Genomic DNA, 22,184 nt, shown 5'->3' on the forward strand with positions numbered 1-22,184 from the left:
AATAAACAATTACATGAGTTTAAATAATTTATATATTACCTATATTCATGGCATCCATTTGATTTATGATTCTAACGAGTTTAGTATTCTTGCTAGATGACAAAGTATCTATTATTTTTTCAGCGCATATTATATACGAATCATCCGAATCTGTAAGCATATTATGTTAGGAAGGATTGATTAGTTTGTATCAATAATATAAAAAATATATACCTTGGGTGCTTTTAGATGGACCTGATTCTTTTTGGAATTCGCTATCCATATTTGAGTATTTCAAAGCAAATAATATAGGAAGAACATGATGAGGATGATCAATTGCACATTTTTCTATATTGATAAAATACAAATTAGTGAAAAAATTATTAGTATTATTGTTAATAATAAAATAAAACACACCTATAATTTGATGTAAACTAGTTTGGAAATGAGTATCTTCGTTCATCTTCATTCTAGGCGCTATCTGAGGGATCACCAGTAGATATTTTCTCGACGGTATCGCTTGGACAAATTTCGAGATGGTCATATCATCGGTGCGGAGTTCTAGATCAGGATTATCGAGCCATAACGATATTATACGAAAAATGCACAAATCGTGATCGTCTCCGTCGAGTAATGTTTGAAGATAGTATCTGGAATAAAATTATTTTAACATTTCAATCCTTATTAAGAAGATTTCTAAATATTTGCCAATGAGAATTAAAAGATTACCTCATAGCCAATTGTAAATATTGTTCTTTCTCACTTTGAGCATTGCAAATTTCGATTTCATCGATTTTCATCTGCTGTTCATTATTGACCATAGCTTTAATTTCCTCTCTGAAAATATAGTAATATTAAATCAGTAAATATGTAGAGGCTTTGATCTTCCAAAAAGGCCGAGAATCATATTGTATGGTTTATAAATAAAGGATCATCACAAATAATTTTAGACCTTGTCATAGGTATTTTTTTTTGAATATGCTTCTTCTTCAACATTATATAAGTCTCTTTACATTTTTCCATTAATCTTATCTTATTTTTAAACGTCACGGAATTTATATATCCATTAATCTAAAATTTAAAATTATTTTTAGTTGATAAATATAAAACAATCTAAGAACATAATTAAATCTCACCTGTCTATATTCTTCATCGGCAAACTTTGCTATAGCAAAATATGCACCAATTTTTGTCGGATTACTCTTTTTTGATTGCATTTTCTCCAATGACAGTTTGAAATAATTATTGAATATATCTTGAGCATTTTCTCTTCGCGTTTCCATCATCCATAATCCATACTGCCTATAAGATTATTAATTCATTTATTATATATACAAACAATTTAAAATAAAGTATCGATAATAATAATAACATTAAAGCCTTTGCTCGTATATCATCGTCCAAGTTGCTCGAGTTACAAATTACGTTCTTTACAAGATGAGCGGCGACATCGGAATGACCCGTCTTCCACGCCACTTTTCCTTCGATGAGACTCGTCAAGTTGATAAAATTTAAAACATCCTTCGCGCTCTCGTCTCTGACAAACAAGTTTTGACCGATTTTTGTCGCTTTATTGATCCATCGATTGCTAACATTCGGCCATCCGTGCAGCAGAGCTAATTCTATAAATAGCACAATATATTAAATAAAATACATATATTACAAATATTTCTATACTACAATACCTGCATAATCCAAAATTAATTTGCCTATAGATATATTCAGATCGTTCAAAGAGCTGTGTTTTAAGACATGATCTAAAATCACTATTCTCTGCGACAAAATCGATTCGATGTTTTTAAAATCATAAAATGGCACGAGTTTATCCACATTCCAAGCAGAGATCAGATTAGAATATGGATTTTTAGACACTTTATCGTTCAACTTGTTCTAAAATATAAAATAATTACATATCAGTTTTGTTAAATATTTTTTTTAATATTACACTTTAGACATTACCGATACGAAATATTCAACTTCCTGCAAAGATTGAAATTTAGCCGCTATAATGCAAACACTCTGACAACTTTCTAAAGCACTATGTTTATAAGTATCGATTATGTGCTTTCTGGCGTTGTTCAACGACTTCAACAACTTATTATCAATCAAATCTACGTCTCTCTCCAAAGATGTTTTTAAACATAAATATTGATGTTTGCTCCACGAATCATCCGAGTCTAACAGCAAAACTCCGCTATGAGAACTCTCCGAATTTAATAGTTCTGTATTAACCTCCAAACTCCAATCGCCTTAAAATTTATGTATATATATTCAATGTAAAAATTAATGTATTTTATAATTATTATTTTAATAAATACCTAATCTCCAATAGCAATCATATTTTATATCGTCAAAATCTATATCTGATTCGTAGCTTTGAATGTACTTTTCAGTCAAATGGTACAATCCAGATGTGTGTAAGCTTCTAGTGAAGCTTTTGATTGCCATGTTTTGAAAGCTGGCCGAAGAATCTGAAACTATCATTACAAATTAACGCATTACTAGAATTTTAAATGTATATTTTTAATTTTTTCATGCTACTTAAATAACTATAAATGTACTTATTCCCATCTCTTGATAAAAGTTTATAGCTCTATTATGTTTGCACGTTATTTTTACAAGCTAGTTATATTATTTTTAACCCTCGAAAACATGTAAATGAAGCGTAATGCGTTTTTATAGAATTAAAATCACTCTACATACATATATATTCACATACATAAATCGAGTTGTAGGTTTGAGATGACATTGATATTAAATATTATGTAATAATAACAGTTAACATACACAATCCACTCTCTATTGAAGAAGTTGAATATTTATTTGAAGATAATGAAACGTCATGGAGCAATAAAGCATCTGCATATGATTTGTTAAACATGTAGTGATTTCTTCTCTCAACAAGATTGGAAAAATGACTGGATCCACAGCCACTTAATGCGTCTCCGTTTCCAATTGAACGATAACTCTAGTTAATAAAAAAATACAATAATATTAGGTCAGTGCATATAAAATTTTGGATAGACAAAAGCCGGCCCGCGATAATATTTAGATTTTGAACAATTAAATTAAAATAATAATACAAAATAAATTAATAAATAAACATAATACAAATTAAACGCGCTTTTAATTTTCCATTCCATTACGTTACGAAGTTATGTTATGTTACGTTAAAAGTATTTTCTATCTTCAACCTTTTAAGTGAAAACATAAAATATTTTAGAGTTGTTCGAATGCAAGGCTCTTGCATACGTGCATCATAATTGTGGCTTAACTCTTTAAACGCCAGCGACTTTTTAGTGAGTCTGTATCTCTTTCTTTAAATAAATATAAAATACTTGGTTTACTGAATAATGAAACTAGTACAATAATCTTTAATAATAATTTAAAAAAATTTTTAAATAATAATTGAAGAAATCGAAAATGATCTATTTTTGGTAAGTTCACCATTTTTATTTAAAGTGGAACTTAAAGCTCTACCAAAAATTAAATTAGAATTAATTTAATTACGATGCAATAATTTTCTTAAAAAGAATGCCATTTTTAGACTTCTATACAGTTTAAATGATTAAAAAATCAAGCAATAAAATGATTGTTAATTTGACGTACAAGTGCGAAAGACTTTTTCTGTAAAGAATTATAAAATCAAGATATCGCTCTAAGATTTCTGATGAAAACTACATTCAATTCTTCGCATTTTAAACTGTGACTTGAAATGATTGAAAATTAACAGTGCTTTCATTCATCACATTAATGTAAATTGTATGTAATTTTTTTTAATATACTTTTATAAGTGTGTAAATATGGTTAACCACTGTGTTATTAAACTGTGGGGAAACTTATTCTTAAAACTCGCGTTGATGACTGTGACCAAAAATGATTTTCATCAATAAGGACAAACTAGAAAATAGTGTAAGGGATGGACCACACAAAAGCGCTCCTTACGACTAGAAAAAAGGGTTTCACATAAATAACAAGCAAGGATTTTCCGGTGCATTGAATGAATATTTCTTTGTTACGAAGCAGTCACGGGAAACAATATATCACCGAAAGACAAATTCCCATTGCACAATTCAACCTCGGAACGATGTCACTTTTTAAAGTCGTTCTAAAAAATGAGTGCAAAAATTGACTGGATGATTGTGTTTCGTCAGCGAGTTTTGTAACTCTTAATACTTAAAGCTGGTCTCCAATGGAGACTTGGCAGACTCGCCCCCACCGGCAGAAAAGCGAAGATACACGATCATCGCAGCATAGATGAACCGATCTCCATACACTGTCACTGCCACCTACAAGACCCTTGAGGATCTTCCACGGAACATCATCCCTCCGCCAGCTTATCCACCACTGCTCGGAGAAAACGATACTCGCCATAAAATAGTTACTCACAATATATGTAATATAATCTAATAAATAATTACCAGTTTCCACCTGCGTCTTACTGGCTGCGAAGTCACACTCCTTAGGGTTAAAACATCTTAAAAAATGATAATTGGGGTAGAACTAAAACTATTTTTGTTTCTCAATAGTCAGTTAGGGATGTCCCTCTGGTACGCGCTTTTGTAATATGATACTTTTCGATCAAATTTCACGCGTTAGATGTTGGGGTGATATGCAAAAAATTGCCGAAAACTTTCAGTTTTAAATGTATTTTTTCGAAAAAAAATATTAAGAATAAAAATTTCACTTTAAAATTCATAACAATTTTTTTTCTTTATGTAATTTATAAATCCATAATTATAGCTTAAAAAAGTTATAATCAATTTTTTTTAATCATGGTCAATCTAAATAATAAATTTAGCCCTATAGAGACATTAACCTTTTCACCGCCGATGGCTTCTATAGAAGTCATCAAGAAAATCGCCAGTACTCACAGGGCGCCTAAAGGTGCCATAAACCTTTGAACCTAATAATGTGGTTATTTAGTATAATTTAAGGCTGTAAATAACTTGAATTTATTGAACCATAATATTTAAAAAATATATAGTATGAATAGATGCCCCCCCCACCTATTAACAAATTTCGAAATGGCGCGCAAAAATATCAGCCGTAAATCTGATTAAAACTACGATAGTTATCAATAAATTGATAATCAATAATTTACTAATGTAAAGAATACTACCGAATCTCCTGCAGTAAATTAAATAAATAATATTCAATTAACCCAACCCTTGTTTTTGTTCTGCTATAACATATAAGCGCAAAGAAAAGCAGCAATTACACTCACCATTCTCATTATAGTCAAGATATCTTCACCACGGGCTATATCACCAATCGACTCTGGATTCGAAGGTGGTACATTATCGTTCTTTTCATTACACCACAGATCACAACATAGGATAGCCATGAAATTAGCACCACACAAATAAGCCGCCCACGCGATTGGCAAGTAGTTGAACGAAAAAATTTTCTTATTACTGCAAAGTATACATTTACAATAAGATCGCAATTAATGGCATAAACGTACACTATCTGCTCACCAATTCCATTTATAATGCGGCAACTGCAATCTGATGAACTTCACTAGATTCAGCATACATTTCACTGACTTTTGATCAAAGCTCCTCTTGATAATCTTAGAAAAGTTGCTCAGATTCGTTTCGCTGTATTGTTGACTGAGCGAAAACTTATTCTTTGTGTGCGATATATAAGTCGCTTTGAAGAAACTGTTGAAGAACACGTTCATGTGTTTGTTGATCGTAACGACTTGTGATTCGTCGGCCAGATACAGAAGCAAGCCGATCAAAGGGCAAAAGCATTTTTCTGAGACGCTCGGCTGCAATCGGCAAATGTCGATGAGTTTCGAAAGAAAGCATTCTTCTTCTGTGAAACATTTTAGGGTAGATATCACAATATCAGTCACCCAATCTGAATGTTTCTTATATTCAAAATCGTACCATATTTCAGTACGGTTGAAAAGCGAGTCAAACGATTGCGTAGAAATTTTTACACATGGTATTTTGTAATTGTTCTTTACGGGACAAAATGGTAAGAGTGACTCTTTGATGTTATCAATGTCATTACTCAACATTTCTGTAATAATTTAATAATAAAGTATATGATTCATAATAAAGAATGATTTTTTTTAATCAAATTTACCTAATGCTTTCTTGCCAACGTCATAATATAATATTGAAGTCAATGCTTCAGCTGCAGCTTTTACGATTTGAGGATTTTCATGATAGACGAACTCTCTTATTTCATTTATAGCTATGTATGCAAAGCAATCTAATGGTACTCTAATCATGTGACTAAAATTAGGCGGAAGCTTCAGGACTAATGTTTGAAAATCTGATGGTCCTATATTGCCTATGCAACGAGATGCTTGCAATCGAGACTGAAATATAAATAAAATTAAAAGGTAAGAATCTTATACATAATTGGATATAAATATAAATGAATAAGTTATGATATGTATAATTAATAGCATATTAAAAAAAATGTTTATTTAAATTATTAATCACTTACATTTTCATCTGGTGAATTAATTGCAATCTCAACCAAACTAGACATCAAACGGTGCAGATTGCTTTGTTCGCACTCTTCCGAGAAACCTCTGATGTTCTTCAAATTATTGAACATATCAAAAAGTTCGTTACAATCATTCATCAAGTTTTTTTGAAGTATTTCAAGGCCTTCATATCTGAAATAATCTCATTCAATAAATAAATATCTAATTGCATAAATACTATTTATTTACCTTCTAGTAAAATTACTGCCAATAAAATTCGATATATAATTATTTAATCCATCGTTTGGTGTCAAAAAATATTTCTTAAATCTGTTGTTTAGATCGCGAAAAATCTCTTTATCAGGCAACGGATCCATGCTTTTGAATGTATCCAGAAACACTTCGTTCATCTCCAACAGTAGTTTGATAACTTTGTAGCAATATCCGTTCTTGCCATTTTTATAACTGGTTACAGATTCTATCATGGTTGAAAAAATCAACGGTACTAAATGGGAGACGATATTCGAGAGCTTCGGTAATACGGTTTTCAAACTGTCAAATAACATCTTGCAAGCCGTTTCACTCAACATTTTGAACTTTTGATCGCTTCTATATTTAGCAATGATAAAAATTAAAGATCGAATAGTGAACGTTATCAAGAAGAAGTTCAACTGATTGCTCAATGGTAATATTTGAAAGAATATCCAATATCGATGCAGACATATTATTCTTCTCTCTAGCGAGAATTGCTTTTCAATATCGGACCAAATTTTCAGAGCCAATTTTTGGACAGTCGACGGATTATTGGTACATAAATGACTCAAAATATTAAGTTGAAGAATTTTCTAAAATAAAAAAAAATTAAATAAATACACAGTACAATAATTTTGACACAAAGATAAGGTAACTCGATTTATATGTAAAATTACGCATTAATTTCAACTGCATCAAAGATATTATTTTAGATATCATCAATTTTCGCCAAAATTTATTGCTTTTCATAATATTTTTGTGTGGCAAAATATAGTTGATTATTTATGGAATATATAAATATTTTTAGAATAAAAATTGTTACCAAGTGATATTTTTTTATTATTGTCGTGCCACGTAGTTCACTTATTTTGAAAATACTTTCAGCGGTTGTTCTTCGCTTTGCACTCAAAACCGTACATTTTCATTAGTGTAACACAAAAATCATTATTTTATTTATTGTTAACTTATTAATAAGGTTTAGGCGTAATAAGGAATATATATGAGATAATAACTAAACTTGGTCATCATGTTTCCTACGTATTTTTGTTAGATATATATTTTTTTACATGTAACTATAATAAAAAGCCAAGACAAGAATATGCCAACTGATGTTTTTGTTGAAAATGAGTTATAAAATCCACTAAATAAAGTTTCGTATACTCTTTTAATGTCACTGATTTTGTAATAAACATATTTGCCAGCACACAAAACGCAATCTGCGATCCTGTGTTGTTCCGCTCCACAGAGGTGTCTGCTTTAAGAATTACCATTCTTAGATAAACTATTAAAAACTATATTTATGTCCTTGTGAAACTTATTGTTCCTAATGAAGTGTTAAATGTAATTAAAAATATTTATATTTAGAGTGTATTTTCAAAGCAAGTGTTGAAAAAGGTTGAATTTAGCCAGTTTTACAATAATAAGATTGACTATATTTGAAGAACTAATGATACAGCTGAAATTAGGGTGCATTTATATTCAAATAGAAATTTATAAAAATAATTACGTTCAATAGATTGATGGCGCTGACAAATTGAGCTTTGTCTATAGTAGGATTCGTCACATGCGGTACATGACCGGACCATTCAAAGTCTTCAAGAATCTTTCTTTTATCGTTGACTAATATAAGAAGTCCATATAAGATTTCGTTTATATTTTTTTTGGTCAATTTGAGTATGACTTCTTCGTCGGGTAAAGATATACCGCAATTGAGTTGTGTTTGTAGAATTCTTTTTAAAGATTGCGCATCATAATTAATGTTATTTTCAATTAAAGTCGATAAGTTCAGGGTCAATAAAGTTGGCAAACATTCCTGAAATCATAAGCTGAATTAATCTAATGATAATTAATTTAGAAATAGATTGAAATTAAAAAAAGCTTACACAAATTAGTTCACTATTTGTAATTTTATTTTTTTTGACAATCAATTCTTGCAGTTTGTAATTTCCAAGATCGTTGATATAAAAAATCTCATACGAAACAATGATTTTCCTCAACGAATAACAGAATTCTTCGTACGACTTATATTGCAATAATTGCCATGGAAACATATCCAAAGGTCTTTTGGAATTGAACCATACGTTCAAAAGATACGATAGATTATCCTCAACAATGTTTTTATTGTTATTAGTATTTTTTGTAATTAAAAGTATGACTTTGTTGAGAAGTTTTATATCAATATTGTTATCGTAATAAATTTGGAATAATATGGTTAAACATCTCTTATCCCAAACTGTACTGGATACGGATAAAGACGCCAAGCAATGGAGAACGGTTGCAGCTCTATTAGCCCCTTCATCTGATATAATATTCGACGTTGCATTTATTACCTATATAAAAAAATATTTTAAATTGAGTTATAATAATAAATATAAATAAAATTGTACACTAACGTCAACTTTGAATATATCAGGAAGCGATTCGAGTAGTTTATTGAAATTATCAGGATTAGTTTTCACTATTTGGAGGCAAAGACAATATGATGAATAAAGCCTTATGGAGAGAAGGCTGCTGAAGAAGCATTTGAACAAATCGTCATACAAGTCTTTACCCCAGTCTTTACAACCAGAATCGTTGATGATCCAAGACGAACATTTCAAAGCTTGCGCTAAAGTCTTCGAAGCGTAAAAATATGAAGTGCATCTTTTCAAATAGCTCTTGAGCATTATAATGCAGTTTTCTTTAGTGGTCAAACTTCCGTAAGATTTGATCGATTCTAATAAATCGAAAAGAAGAACTAAGATTGAATGTGTCGATTCGTTGTCTCGGAACACAGACTTACACACTTGTTGCAAAAATTGAAATACTTCATCTAAATAAAAACATAGCATTAAATAACGTTTCTGCAATAAGTACATATATTAATTTAAAAATCAATACTTACTGATTGGAATATTATCTTTATATTTCGAAAAGCGAGTAACAATATTGATAATGATATTAAAATCACTCTTCACGGCAATGTCATATAGATCGATTTGTAAAATTAATCCTAGTGTTTCATTTGTGAAGCAATTTTCAATTAGATTATAACTCAATATGCAATCGATCGCTGCAGATTTTAAGGGATTTTCTACATTCGTCGGCATTTCATGGCACATTTCCATCAAATTGAATCGGTCGTTGTCAACCTCGTCCAAATCTTCGGTGATCAAATTGCAAATAAATTCAACGAAGTTTTTCTGAAGATTACCTTGCAAAAGCTTCAAAATATCAGCACTCTGATATTTGCATTCAAATAAACCTTTAATTTTATTTAACAAATCCAATTTAGCATTGTTTTCGATCAAATTAAAACATACTTTTAAAGAACCGTCTATTAAATTGAGAGCAATTGTTATCTGTGATTTAATATCTCTTAAATCGTCCAAAGAATTTATAACATCACTGTCAATGAGAAGAAATATAAATTTTAATAAAATATTAGTATCAATCAGTAACTCGGACAGCAAGTTATTTTCTTTAAAGTTATTAATTCCTTTCGTATAACTTTCTAATAATGTTTCAATAATAAAACTGTAAGTATCCTTCCATAATGAATAACATGAAGGTTCTTTAGCTGTTTTCTGATCTATTCTTTCATTTTCCAATAATAAATCAGATTCAAAGTCGACGATCAGCATACATTCTTCATTGTCTTCGAAAATCTTTCTAAATATATCATTAGATTCTTTATAATTATTATCATATAAGATCGTGTTTTCTTTAATGCATAATTTAAATAAAATAGACGCAGTAATATTATAATTGTCACATAAACGACAATTAGAAAATATCCACTTCGCAATATCTAATCTAGAACTTTCGTGGTTTATTTTAGAATTATAATTGGACAATAATACATCTAGAGTTTTTAAACTTTCGTTACAATACGGCATAGATTTGTCGTAATAGAATTTAAATAAATTGTCCAATGGTAAGTTTAAATCAATATTAATTAAAAGGATTTGTAAAATTCTATGACTTGAATCGAATACTTGACTTTGAGCTGATGCTTTTCTGTAAAAAGTAATACAAGTCAAACATACATTAATTCATAATTATTTACACATCGACGCTGTTTATTAAATATGATCCATGTATTGATTTTGAACAAAATTTATACTTGTTCATCTTTTGCACTATTTTTAAAACATATAAGTGATTTTAAAAAATGTACTTAAATTTTTCTATGGATGAAATTGTTATTTTTCGTTTAGCATATTGTTAACATAGTTTTTCTTGATTAAGTAGATCATATTTAAAATTCAGCGACAATATATACACACCTTAAAATTGAATTCCATATATTAATAGATAGTGAATTATATTTTTCGTTCCATTTAATTTGTTCATATACCACTTTAATGGCACTGTATAACATACATTGTTGAAATTCAGCAATATCATTATTAGACAATATATAAAAAGTTTGTAAAATTGCAGTGTAATCATCACAAGATAACTCGTTACCATAATTGTGTATATATATTTTAATGACAGAAATCCTAAAATTTACAAAAATATTAATATAAATATTTAAAATTAGAGTAATTCACTATAAAAAGTATCTTATACCATGGATAAAAATTTTGAGGTAGAACTTCTAACAATTGTTTAAAATTTAGGAAGTTATTTTTGTCCAATTTGCATCGTTTTGATGAAGGTTCTCCGTTGACGTTCTCCGAGCTAACTAAATCTACTTCTAAATTGCCTTGAAATACTTGATGGCAAATATCAACAGTCAACTCGACAAACTCTTTGTGAAAGTCGCCATCGTTGTGTAAGAGACATGGATTGATGTTCTTCTCGAAGTTCTGATTTATTAATTTAGCTTCGGCAGTCACTAAGTGATAGATGGAAACTAAAGTTCTCTTCCAAATGTTCCAATCGCCAGCTAAGCATCCAGCACTGTTATAAATTCGGCCATTCGGATGATGTATCACAATACACAGTTTTAAAAATTGAAATAGTAATTTCTAAAATAATAAATGAGACATTCACATAAAATTTATAAATAAATCAAAATATACTTGCTTTTACAAATACCTTTTTATATTTAAACCCTACAGAAGTTTGATCGTAAAACTTTAAAACGTGAGATGCAATATTTTCAATGAATATACAAACAGTCAATCGTGATTCATTCGCAATCTAAAATATACATATAAAATGTAAAAAACGTTAGTTAGTGAAAATTATAATAATATACGTACATTATTTAAAATCAATATTGAAACTTCTAAAAGTATTTCTTGCAAATGATCTTTTTTGTCGTTATTCTTCGAAGTGTAAAGATTGGTTACTTCATGTAAATTATCTCTCAATGGAATGATTAAATGACATCTACCAACACCTTCTTTAATTATCATCATTAAGAGCCGAGTTGTTTTTAAACAGTCACATATGATTTGCCCGCAAAGTTCAACAGCAACTTCTAACAAATCTATAATATACAATAAAACCTTATATTTATGGCGCGATAATATATAGCTTAGCAAAATAGAGGTGTAATTTAAATTTGCAAAAAAATACTCATTTGTTTTTTCCCATCTTTAACCCTTTGAGTAGTGAGTTAATTTATACACCTGGGAATGAATTAATTTTACGTATTTTCCATAATTATTTCTGTTGTTATTTATTCATTGCATTTATAGTAAATTATAGAAAATAATCAGTGATTCTCAACATTCTGTTGCTTTGATTTATTTTATGTATTAGTATGTTTAAATAATTTATTTTAACACTTTTCTATTATTAAATTTCGTTAATATATTTTACATATTTTTTTATATAGTATTCGGCTTTTATAATTTTTTTATATCAATAACAGAAGCTCTCAATATATTTTATAAAGTGAATATAAAATATTTATGTTCGTTTATTTCGTACTTTTTAATTGATTGGTATTATTTTCCATAAAAATGATTAACATTAAATCAAATTAAAAAATTATTACATAATTATAATGTTTTTTATTTATTATTTCTTCAGTTACACATGTAAAAAACTATATGGGGTACATGAAAACAATGAAAGATCGACTACCGTACATGTACGACAATACCGCTCAAGGAGTCAATTCAAAAGTCCAATTTGAAGCAAAATTATAAATAGAACTGAAATGTTCCTTAAAATTATATTAAAGTAAACATAATGAAATTAAATTATCGTTGAAAAAAACAAATCTTCATTATAATATTATGCAAGTTATATAAGATAGTTCCTAACCTATTGTAAAAAAAATATCAGTAAGTACACAAACTCGCTCTCATCTTTTTCGCATTTGCCAGTGAAATCGGCGCCGTAAAAAATGAATAACAATATATTCACCTTAATTTATAATATTATATATTGTGATAATTACCGGCCCATTGATGAGGCGTGAATTGCTCCAAATAATATCGAACACACAAAATGTGTTTATTTAGTAACGTGATGTAAGCGTTTCCGATTATTCGAATGTATTTCTTGCATCTCAAAATTTCGACACAGCAGCCAAATATTTTCGTACAATTTATGTAAGATGCACCTGGAGATTGATTTGTACTGTGAGTTAAGCATGATTTATTTATATAAAAATAAATTTTGTGTTTACTTTTATTAGCCGACGATACGACGGTGAAGAGAACAGAAGAGCATAGAACTTCAACGTTGCTCGCCGTCCTGTTGGTCTCTTTCTTGTCACATTCCTTTTTAATATTATAGTAAATGTAATAGAGCATTGTAAAACGAGTGTAAGTGATAAATGTGACATGATTTTACGGCCAGAATGCAGTCGTGAGTTGCGTCAAACAGTGAGTCGAACGGTGGCTGTGTAGATGGAGAAGTAGATGGATCTAGGGCTTCTTTGACTGCCTCGCAACCTTTCCGTCGCTCTGTTACTTTCTCGGAGCGCAGCAAAGTGCATATTTCTCGCCATCGCGACAGACATCTGTCAGATCCTTGTGAATTTACCGCCATTGATAAAAACACATATTTGACTGTTGGTCTTAACACTTAAGAAAACGCCTATTTTATTCAAATAAAACAAAATGTAGATTTTAAATCATTTTTTATCAAAGAATTGCCTAATATCTTTTTTAATTGACAATATCAGCAAAATTCACCGCCTCTATTAAGTGAGTGAGTAGTGATGCTCTTAGGGAAAAATTAGATTTGCTCCCCCCCTAGTTATTAGAAACTCGTTATACGTGGAAAATAGACCAAAAACTGCAACCACAAAATATTTTTTTGAGATTTATTATTTTTAGCTATTAGTGAACATTTTAAAATTATGATTTTTGAGAACTTTCAAAATTGAAAAATAAATAAAATAATCATTCACCTCCAATAGTTGAATTGGTAAGAAACGAAATGTCTAAGAACGACATATTTATGATTACATGACAGTTGAACACATGATAACTGAACACACGACAGTTGAATATAGAAACAATTGCACACAATGACAAATGAACACACAAAAGTTATGAAAAGTTAGAGAATCTCATGATGGTTAAATGATTCAAATACATGCCCTATAATTTATTTTATTCATACCACTTTAAACTTTTTTGGGGTTTGTGTTCGATTGTCAGCATGTGCAATTGTCTCTGTGTTCAGTTTTCATGTATTCAACTGTCATGCGATGTGTAATGTAAAATATAGATACTATCCATATTCATGTTCGTTCTACACTGACATATTAGTATTGAACGCAAAATGTACTACTGGGACACCATTGTACTTTTTTTTTGTATTTTACTATTTATGCCGCGTAAACATTGTCGGCATTTCAGCTTTTTTCAGGGGGAGTGGCAAAAATTGGCCAGTCTCCCTGAATAACCCTGTTGTTTACATAGTTTACAAAGTATCTGAAGATTGCCAGTCGAAAGAATAACCATCACCCAAGCATCTACTCAAGTGCCGACCAGTTTTGGCCATAACAAATCTAGGCTCTCACAATAGTATTTAATTAAATGACATGCTATTTTCTAGCCAAATTCAAGGGGAGTGGGGGCAAATGCACTCCCCCCAAATGACGTCTCTATGCGTAGAACATACGATGTAGATCTCCATGTCAGAGGGTGCTTAAATGTAACTGGTTTAATAGCAGAGATGACTGATCGTCTCTAGTGACCGAGGTGGAATTGAGCTAACTCTGAGCTGGTCAAATGTCTTATTTTGAATATTGAATTCTGTGTCCGTATTTGAAAGCGTAGTCGGAATGAAGTTTTTATTTAGAAATCCGAATGAGGTGCTAACCAATCCTGGACTAATTGGTACTTTGTTATGATAATGTAGTACCATTTTATAAGGTGACCAGATGTCTTCATCGAACAAAAATGACCGAGGTGCCCTATTTTTTAGTGTCCTTTGATATTCACCACTTTACCTTTTTTAGTATCCTCTTTTGATATTTACCACCTTATTCACCTTACAGTAAAAGGTTTTATATCAACTTTACTGCTTTCATTCTGTGAACACATCTTACTTAATTATCTTAAAGCTTTTAAAAACCTACAAAGTGTTGGTAAAGCAACATGTGGTATTCTGTGTGATGTATTAGCACATACACTTAGAATTAGTTAAAAAGAAATGCGAAGCACGATCACCGCGTTAAATATTATATTTAAGAATCCGTGCTTAATATAAAATTAAACATATTTTGTAATAATAGTATTTCTATATCTATTTTGTAATAATTTTTACTTTGCTATTTGTTTGACTATAATTTTGTAACTCATTTCGTTAAATTTCCGTAACACTGAAATCTATGAGCAGGTCCATCTGTTAATGAATCAATGATTTTGGCAAAAATATTTATATGAAAATTCCCTTCCTATTGCAATTTTTTTGCATTCGGCAATCACTCGTTTTATTCCTTTAATCGGGCTCTAAGTATTATCTTTTTCTAAGCCAAGTGTTTCTTTGCAGCCTTCGATAATAAGATTTCGTTGAAGTAATCCCCAGCAATTTTAACCGAACTTTAAGCATTACGACACATTTAAAACTTACGAAATATTATTTATGTACCGGAATATGTTCATTACTTATTACTGTTCAATATTGAAATATCTTTTAAATAAAATTGTATTATATAAATTCATCATAAGCGTGGTGTAAAATAGTGTATACCTATATTAAAATTCAGGTTCAAAATAAAGACAATTTTTTTTCAATATGTATGCAATTAAAACATTTAACATAGCAACTTACGAATGAAATAGAAAACATATGATATGATCATAATCAAACAAAACGCAATTCTGGATATAATAAAAAAAATACTTTATATTTGTATATATAAAGAAAAACAACTTCACTTAAAATCACAATCTTTTATATAGATATAAGTAGCCGAGGTTCTTGGGTGGCGTTTCGGAGTAAGCAACCTTATCATCGTTGAAAATTACCCAGCGGTCGCCGATAAGTATATGACACACGTAATGTCCAACTTGAGCTGAAGTTCCCATGTGCGATACAAACGCGGCCAACTTGTACTCTGTAAAATCATACAATTTAAAACATTCTTAAATAAGATATTAATAGATCGTCAATACTTACTAGAATCGCCGTCGCGGAATTCGGGTTCTTGGGTTCTTTGCTGATTTTCAGTATCCATTTCAATATCCAATTCGGCAGCGTGACTGAATATATAATCGGCGGCACGTTCCACGTTGTTCTGAGTGGCTTTCAGTGCTTTTTCGGCTTGAGAGCGCAAGAAGCCCATCGCCATTATCATTTGAACGTCATCTTCGTTCGGTTTAATCTCGGGAATGTCTAAAATATATTATATTTTATTATATAAATACTTTATTAAAAAATTAATTTAAAAACTTACTTTTCCTATCGGTTCCGGGTGGAACGAAAGGATCGGCAACATCCGCGTCGGCGATGTGTTCCATTATCCAATTTGTCGCCGATTCCATTCCAGTGTTTTTGGTGAAGAATAGAGCTCTTTCGCACGCCGGTTGTGGAAAACCCATTTCTATCTAATAAAATCAAACATTATTATTATGATAAATTTAAAAGTTCAAGGAAGTATAGCAACAATACATACCAATTGTGAAAGGACTTCTTGATCGTATTGTGGAGCAGGAACTTCTGATGTAACATCAGGTAGTAACTGTTCGCCTTCTTTCAGACCAGTTCCCCTCAAATCGCTTAAATCCAATTCCCATGGCATCTATAAAAATGAACAATTATTAATCTGAAAAACATATACATTAATTCAATTTTAAATAAACCATACTTCAACATCAACATCTAACTTGAGCGGAGCCCAATTAGCTCCCACTGTAAACTTTTTCAATTGAATCATCAGATAATCAGGGAAAGATGCAAATCGAGTCAATCTAAACAATGATATTAAACATTAGAATATAATCTGATTATTTAAATAGCAATAGTAGATTATATTATTATTACTTTGTAGCCGTTACTTTCTTATTGAGTGCCGAGCTAAAGAACTGCTCTATGGTTTCTTCTTGAACTAGAGAATCCAAACATGCTTTGAATGGTATGTGTGGCCTGACTTTAGTTATTGAGTCTCTAAAATAATATCATTATATTATATTCAATGTAAACAATAACATACAAATATTATACAAAAAAAATGCATACAACTTCTGCCCAGTTTTTTCAGCTTCCATCCTTTTCTTTTCGTACTCTTCAATTTCATCTTGATTGTCTGCCGCTTTCAGCAAAACGTTGAGTTCGAGGCAGTGCTCTTGTTTGTTGGTGTATCGGACAAGACCCGATTCTGTGCATTGAATGCGTTCCTCAATGTTAAATTTTAAACAAATGGACGGATTAAACGAATCGCGACAATGTTTCTATAAGAAAACGACACATTTTTTAAGTAAAAAATAACCATTTGTATGTAATTAGTATTAAATTTATTTACCGTAAGTACGTCTAAGAAATATAAATAGTACTCTTGTGCGTCCTGCTGCTTCTTTGTACTAAATTCAGGATGATTTTTGCCGATCAATTGTTTAAACATCATCGGCGAGATGCCCTTTTGAGATCCATCTTCTAATAAAACTGAATATTTACCAGATGTAAGACCAACAGCTAGCTTTGCTCTATAATTAAAAAATAATATTATTTATACAACAAATAACATACGATGCTCGGTAATTACGTACGTTTGAATGTTGAAATCGTTAGCAGGATCCGATGGAAACTTGCTAAATATTTCCTGAGCTCTGTCTGCAAAATGCTTGACGAAATCCGGTAGCACGAACATTACCTAAAAAATACACACTATAAGTTTCTTTGATGTATGTTAAACGGTAACTACCAGTCATGAAAATACTAAATAATACAATTGAATCCCTCACGATACAGTAAATACTACTCATTTTTATTTCGCATAAATGAAATTATGTAATGATACCGGGATACAAATCGTGTATAGTAGACTCCCCAATAACACGGTAAATTGGGGCATGCTATTTGTGTGTCCATTACCACACATGCCTGAATCGTACGTACATATTGCAAAAAATTGTAGTCCCCCAACTACCACGTTCCCAATTTACCGTGTTATTGGGGGGTCTACTGTATTATTATTTTACAGTCCAGAAGTTTGAAGGAACTTTGTTTTTGGGTACCATATAATTATTAACACTAAATATTGTTCAAAAAGCAGTTTATTAGAACAGGATTACTAGATAAAAATGCGATAAGCACTTATGTTTATTTATAAAAAAGGTAAAACGATTTCGTAAAATTTTAAATTACCTGCATCACGCTATTAAGATAGCAAGAATTTCCAAGATTGACTAGACCGGTTATTCCTGGCCCGCAAGCTGGCTGAAGTTGACTAGAAGATTCTTGTAATAAGCTCCACTCTCCCAAATGCTGGTTGGCCTCCAGCTCTAACTCTATCATAGATTTTTCAGTCTGCAAATAACAAGCAATAAATCACATATTCGAGTTAATCTATAATACAATCAAATACCTTTTGCATTAATTGATAATCGATTCCAAAATGCTTTAAGTGATCGGCTAGAAGTGGATCCAAGACCATATCGTCTTCAGAGTATGAAAACACATCAGCCTTTCCGTCGGCCGTTATGGTGCCTAGTTTAACGGCCAGTGGGTAGGCTGTGTTGCGATAATGCTCAACCTATTATTTGATATATAGTATTAAATATATCTACACAACTAAATAATTTTTAGATATATTTGAATATACGTACGGCGTGATTATTACCACCGGACCCGTCAAAGAACTTTCTTCCGCATAATATCGCACCGTCAGTTAAATTCAACCATAGATTTGCAGTCAGGTCACAGTTGCAACACTTCCATCCAGTCGGTGGTATTTTAACACCATTATCTAATTGCAATAGATTAACAGCCTCCCTTTAATGATTAACATTGCTTAAAAATATTTCAATTTTATATATATTACAAAAGAGGACAAACCTCGATTCTTTTCGAACTTCACCGTCCCACGTTTCCGAGAGCGCTTCCAGCTCACCTAAACGAAGCGCAGCTTCACTTTCTATAACTCCCTTGACTGAGATTTTGAGCTAAAAGAATTATACAAATTGTAGTTATATAATAAAAATAAATATATATTCAAGAATGATCCTAACCTCTTCAGGAAAATCATCGTTCGGCCAAGGTATTACGGCAAACTCGGGCAACAGTACGACTGAATAATGATCTATGAATTCGTATTTCAATCTGGATTCAGGATCAAAACCGCCTTCGACACCGATAGCCAATCGAGTAATCTTCTTTTCGGGACCTTCACTTCCATCGTCAGTAATAGGGATCTATTTGCAATAAAAATGTGATTAATATTTTATAGGATATATATCAGTGGCGTGCGGTCTATACATGCGGTAGATTCAAAACGTCTATACGTCTAAATATATATATATATATATATATATATATATATATATATATATATATATATATATATATATATATATATATATATATATATTTATATTTATATATAAATACAAACCAGCTTCTTTTCTCTTTGAATATGAAGAAAAACAGCATTTCCAGAATGCCGAAAATATTTCTCAACATAATCCCGTCCAAATCCCAAAAACGATATCAACGATACGTACAATCCAGTCTCGCTTTCCTGAAAAGAAAAATTAAAATATTAATACAGTTACACACAGAAAACTTATGCATTATCAAAAGTTAACTGTGACCCTCATATGCATGTGTATAAAAATGATATTCATCAATAGGGGTTTAGAGAACATAACTCACATGGCTTTAAACCGTCGAGTCTAATACACGCATTAAAAATGAGTGAAATTTACGAATTGTTTTTGGGAGTCGCATTATTGATTGTGTCTATTTTTATTTGCATTTATTATACAATTTCGTTAAAGGCGTTGAGTAAAGGTTGCAAGAGTTTCGCTGGACAGTGCATCTCGGAAAACATTTTAACTGCAATCATCGGCGTGGTTTTCATCGCTAAGAATGTGAACTTTGAAAGTGAAAAATTGATAAGATCATCTGAAACTTTGTGCAGTTATAAACAATATATGAGTTATACTTTATTTTTAGCGCCGATTGTGAATACCATTTTTGGTTACGTGTGTTTGAGTGGAATATGTTGGAGTAAATTTATCAAAGAACATGTTGCATCTTCTGAAAAGGCAGTGAGTGTATTTAATAATGGTATAATATACATCAGTGGAGTTTTTAATTGGATAATAATTATATTGGCATCTTCATCCATATTCACGATGGATATGATGAAAATGAATGTTACAAATTATAATATAAAACAGTTTTGCGTATCCTTTACAGACCTCACTTGTACCATCGAGTATATTGATGAATTGCTTATGATGAAAAATTCAAATATAAGCTTTGAAAATATTGATCAGCAAAACAATACAGAATTAAAAAACGTGGTTGAATCTATTTATAATCTAATGAACGAAACACAACATATGAATCAAGATAATAACATAACATATCCCGATGTAATTATAAACAAAGTCTTGGAAAGGAATTTGAAGAAAATTAGCAATTGCCACGAAATGTGTTTAATCAATCCGAATCATCTAAAGCTGCATTTCATATTTGCGATGTTGATATATTACTTTTTGCCGATACTGTTGACGAGTTTCGTTTTCGAAAAAGCAAAGTCACGATGCATTTTAAAAAACGATAAAGCAAATAAAGATCAGTTTCATCTGTATGTGATGAAGAAAATAAACAAGTCTTTTATGATAAGTGCTGTAATATGGATGGTGATAGTGATCGATGAATTTTTGGCAATTTTTTTATGTTCTTACAAGAGAAGTGATGGCATTAAAATGACAATGACAATATTTGGCAATATGTACAATCTGATGAAGAATATGATTCATGCATATTATTTGAGGGAAAATAAAGTTAACTTTATTGATACGGTACCTAAAACTGTTTAGATTATATGTATTAAAAAATGTTTCATCATGCGTCTTATGAATGACCACAATATTTAATGCACGTATTTATATTAAAAATATCAATTAATTTAATTAATAATTTTATTAGTGTTATAATTGCTTTTATGTAAAAAAAATGTAAAACGTTTAATTTAGCAAAATATTGTTGAATAAAATTTTGAAACATTCATCAGTGATTTTTTGACAGGACACCATACATATGTATTTTTATAATTTAATGACATTTTGGATGTCTAGACTTTCTATTAGTTGATTCCACTTTACCGACGATTTCTCAAAATTGTTGATGAAGTGGAATCAGCTAAAACGTGCTTCAGTATATTATACATTTGTAAAAGTTCATTCACTCACGTTTTTTTTTCCATACAGTAATGGTAGTTTTATTAAGATTATTTGATCTAAAAGGAATGATTGACATTTTTCTGGACCACTATTATTGAATTAGCTGTTGCTGCAGATACCATTGGAGTTCAGTCACTGACTAATTAAAAATTTGCAAGAAAAAAGTTAGGTTATGTTATGGCTTATTAACAAAAACGTCACACAAACAGTACATAGTTTTTTATGATAACACTGTTATAGTGTGAGATATAATTGGAGTTTTATTTGAAACGTTACACTCAAATGGAGAATTATATTTTTGTGCAAATCATTGTATAAAAAATTTGCAATTCGACAAATTCGAAAGCAAAATTGTATGAAAGGTGCGACGATAAAACGCAAAAGCAAGTTAACGATGAACACGAGTATTCTATGAATAATGATTTAAAGGATGCGTCCATTTTATGACATGTTTACCGGTGCGTTCGATTTTCGCTCACAACGGTGAAAATTGCGTTCGTGAACGGAACATGGGATTGAAAATATAGCAACATGACTAACCGGATTGTCGAATGAGAAGAGACACTCATCGCGGTGGACTTTTGAGCCCGGTTTTTTAGCTTGCCGCAAACGAGGATCGGTAACCGCCATCGCGCTCGAACCGATCGCCGTCATCGCGGTGTTGCCGCTTTGAAAAATATCTCTTTATTTTTGTCCATTGCCATATACATATTTATTCATTTCAGAGTAAATCCTCGTAATAC

At 30.7% G+C, this 22,184-nt stretch overlaps 2 protein-coding genes and 1 long non-coding RNA gene across 4 annotated transcripts in view; 1 reads left to right on the forward strand and 2 right to left on the reverse strand.

Moving 5' to 3' along the window:
• The window catches only part of tefu (Serine/threonine-protein kinase tefu), a 17,095-nt gene extending 3,452 nt beyond the window's left edge, over positions 1-13,643 (reverse strand). The window contains exons 1-27 of one of the 2 annotated variants that reach the window (XM_088185082.1): positions 13,427-13,643; positions 13,260-13,353; positions 13,029-13,193; positions 11,878-12,107; positions 11,711-11,815; positions 11,240-11,640; positions 10,951-11,169; positions 9,567-10,681; positions 9,076-9,494; positions 8,566-9,012; positions 8,190-8,495; positions 6,680-7,275; positions 6,448-6,622; positions 6,079-6,316; positions 5,460-6,012; positions 5,207-5,396; positions 2,767-2,947; positions 2,298-2,456; positions 1,939-2,228; positions 1,665-1,869; positions 1,352-1,601; positions 1,116-1,281; positions 932-1,050; positions 709-816; positions 397-629; positions 214-327; positions 40-150 (exon numbers count right to left, since the gene is read on the reverse strand). In XM_088185082.1, coding sequence (XP_088041208.1) covers positions 40-150; positions 214-327; positions 397-629; positions 709-816; positions 932-1,050; positions 1,116-1,281; positions 1,352-1,601; positions 1,665-1,869; positions 1,939-2,228; positions 2,298-2,456; positions 2,767-2,947; positions 5,207-5,396; positions 5,460-6,012; positions 6,079-6,316; positions 6,448-6,622; positions 6,680-7,275; positions 8,190-8,495; positions 8,566-9,012; positions 9,076-9,494; positions 9,567-10,681; positions 10,951-11,169; positions 11,240-11,640; positions 11,711-11,815; positions 11,878-12,107; positions 13,029-13,193; positions 13,260-13,353; positions 13,427-13,624 — 7,387 coding nt within the window. In that variant the 5' untranslated portion in view covers positions 13,625-13,643. The remainder of the gene's footprint in view (positions 1-39; positions 151-213; positions 328-396; positions 630-708; positions 817-931; positions 1,051-1,115; positions 1,282-1,351; positions 1,602-1,664; positions 1,870-1,938; positions 2,229-2,297; positions 2,457-2,766; positions 2,948-5,206; positions 5,397-5,459; positions 6,013-6,078; positions 6,317-6,447; positions 6,623-6,679; positions 7,276-8,189; positions 8,496-8,565; positions 9,013-9,075; positions 9,495-9,566; positions 10,682-10,950; positions 11,170-11,239; positions 11,641-11,710; positions 11,816-11,877; positions 12,108-13,028; positions 13,194-13,259; positions 13,354-13,426) is intronic. The other variant, XM_088185083.1, reaches the window with a different exon arrangement.
• The window catches only part of LOC148236158 (uncharacterized), a 502,848-nt gene that overhangs the window by 416,474 nt on the left and 64,190 nt on the right, over positions 1-22,184 (forward strand). The gene's annotated exons all lie outside the window — the stretch shown is intronic.
• Usp5 (ubiquitin specific protease 5) lies at positions 15,911-22,098 on the reverse strand. The gene is made up of 16 exons (XM_088185180.1): positions 21,982-22,098; positions 19,641-19,766; positions 19,258-19,440; positions 19,085-19,191; positions 18,856-19,021; positions 18,615-18,782; positions 18,395-18,556; positions 17,797-17,900; positions 17,553-17,733; positions 17,270-17,481; positions 17,075-17,197; positions 16,899-17,001; positions 16,707-16,832; positions 16,488-16,638; positions 16,211-16,426; positions 15,911-16,148 (listed from the first exon to the last, which is right to left on the reverse strand). Exons 1-16 carry the CDS (start codon positions 22,093-22,095, stop codon positions 15,976-15,978), a joined length of 2,415 nt encoding a protein of 804 aa, XP_088041306.1. The 5' UTR covers positions 22,096-22,098; the 3' UTR covers positions 15,911-15,975.

This window comes from Plectrocnemia conspersa, unplaced genomic scaffold, assembly GCF_051122295.1.
Source record: "Plectrocnemia conspersa isolate PC_06_02 unplaced genomic scaffold, ASM5112229v1 ptg000004l, whole genome shotgun sequence".
NCBI lineage: Eukaryota > Metazoa > Arthropoda > Insecta > Trichoptera > Polycentropodidae > Plectrocnemia > Plectrocnemia conspersa.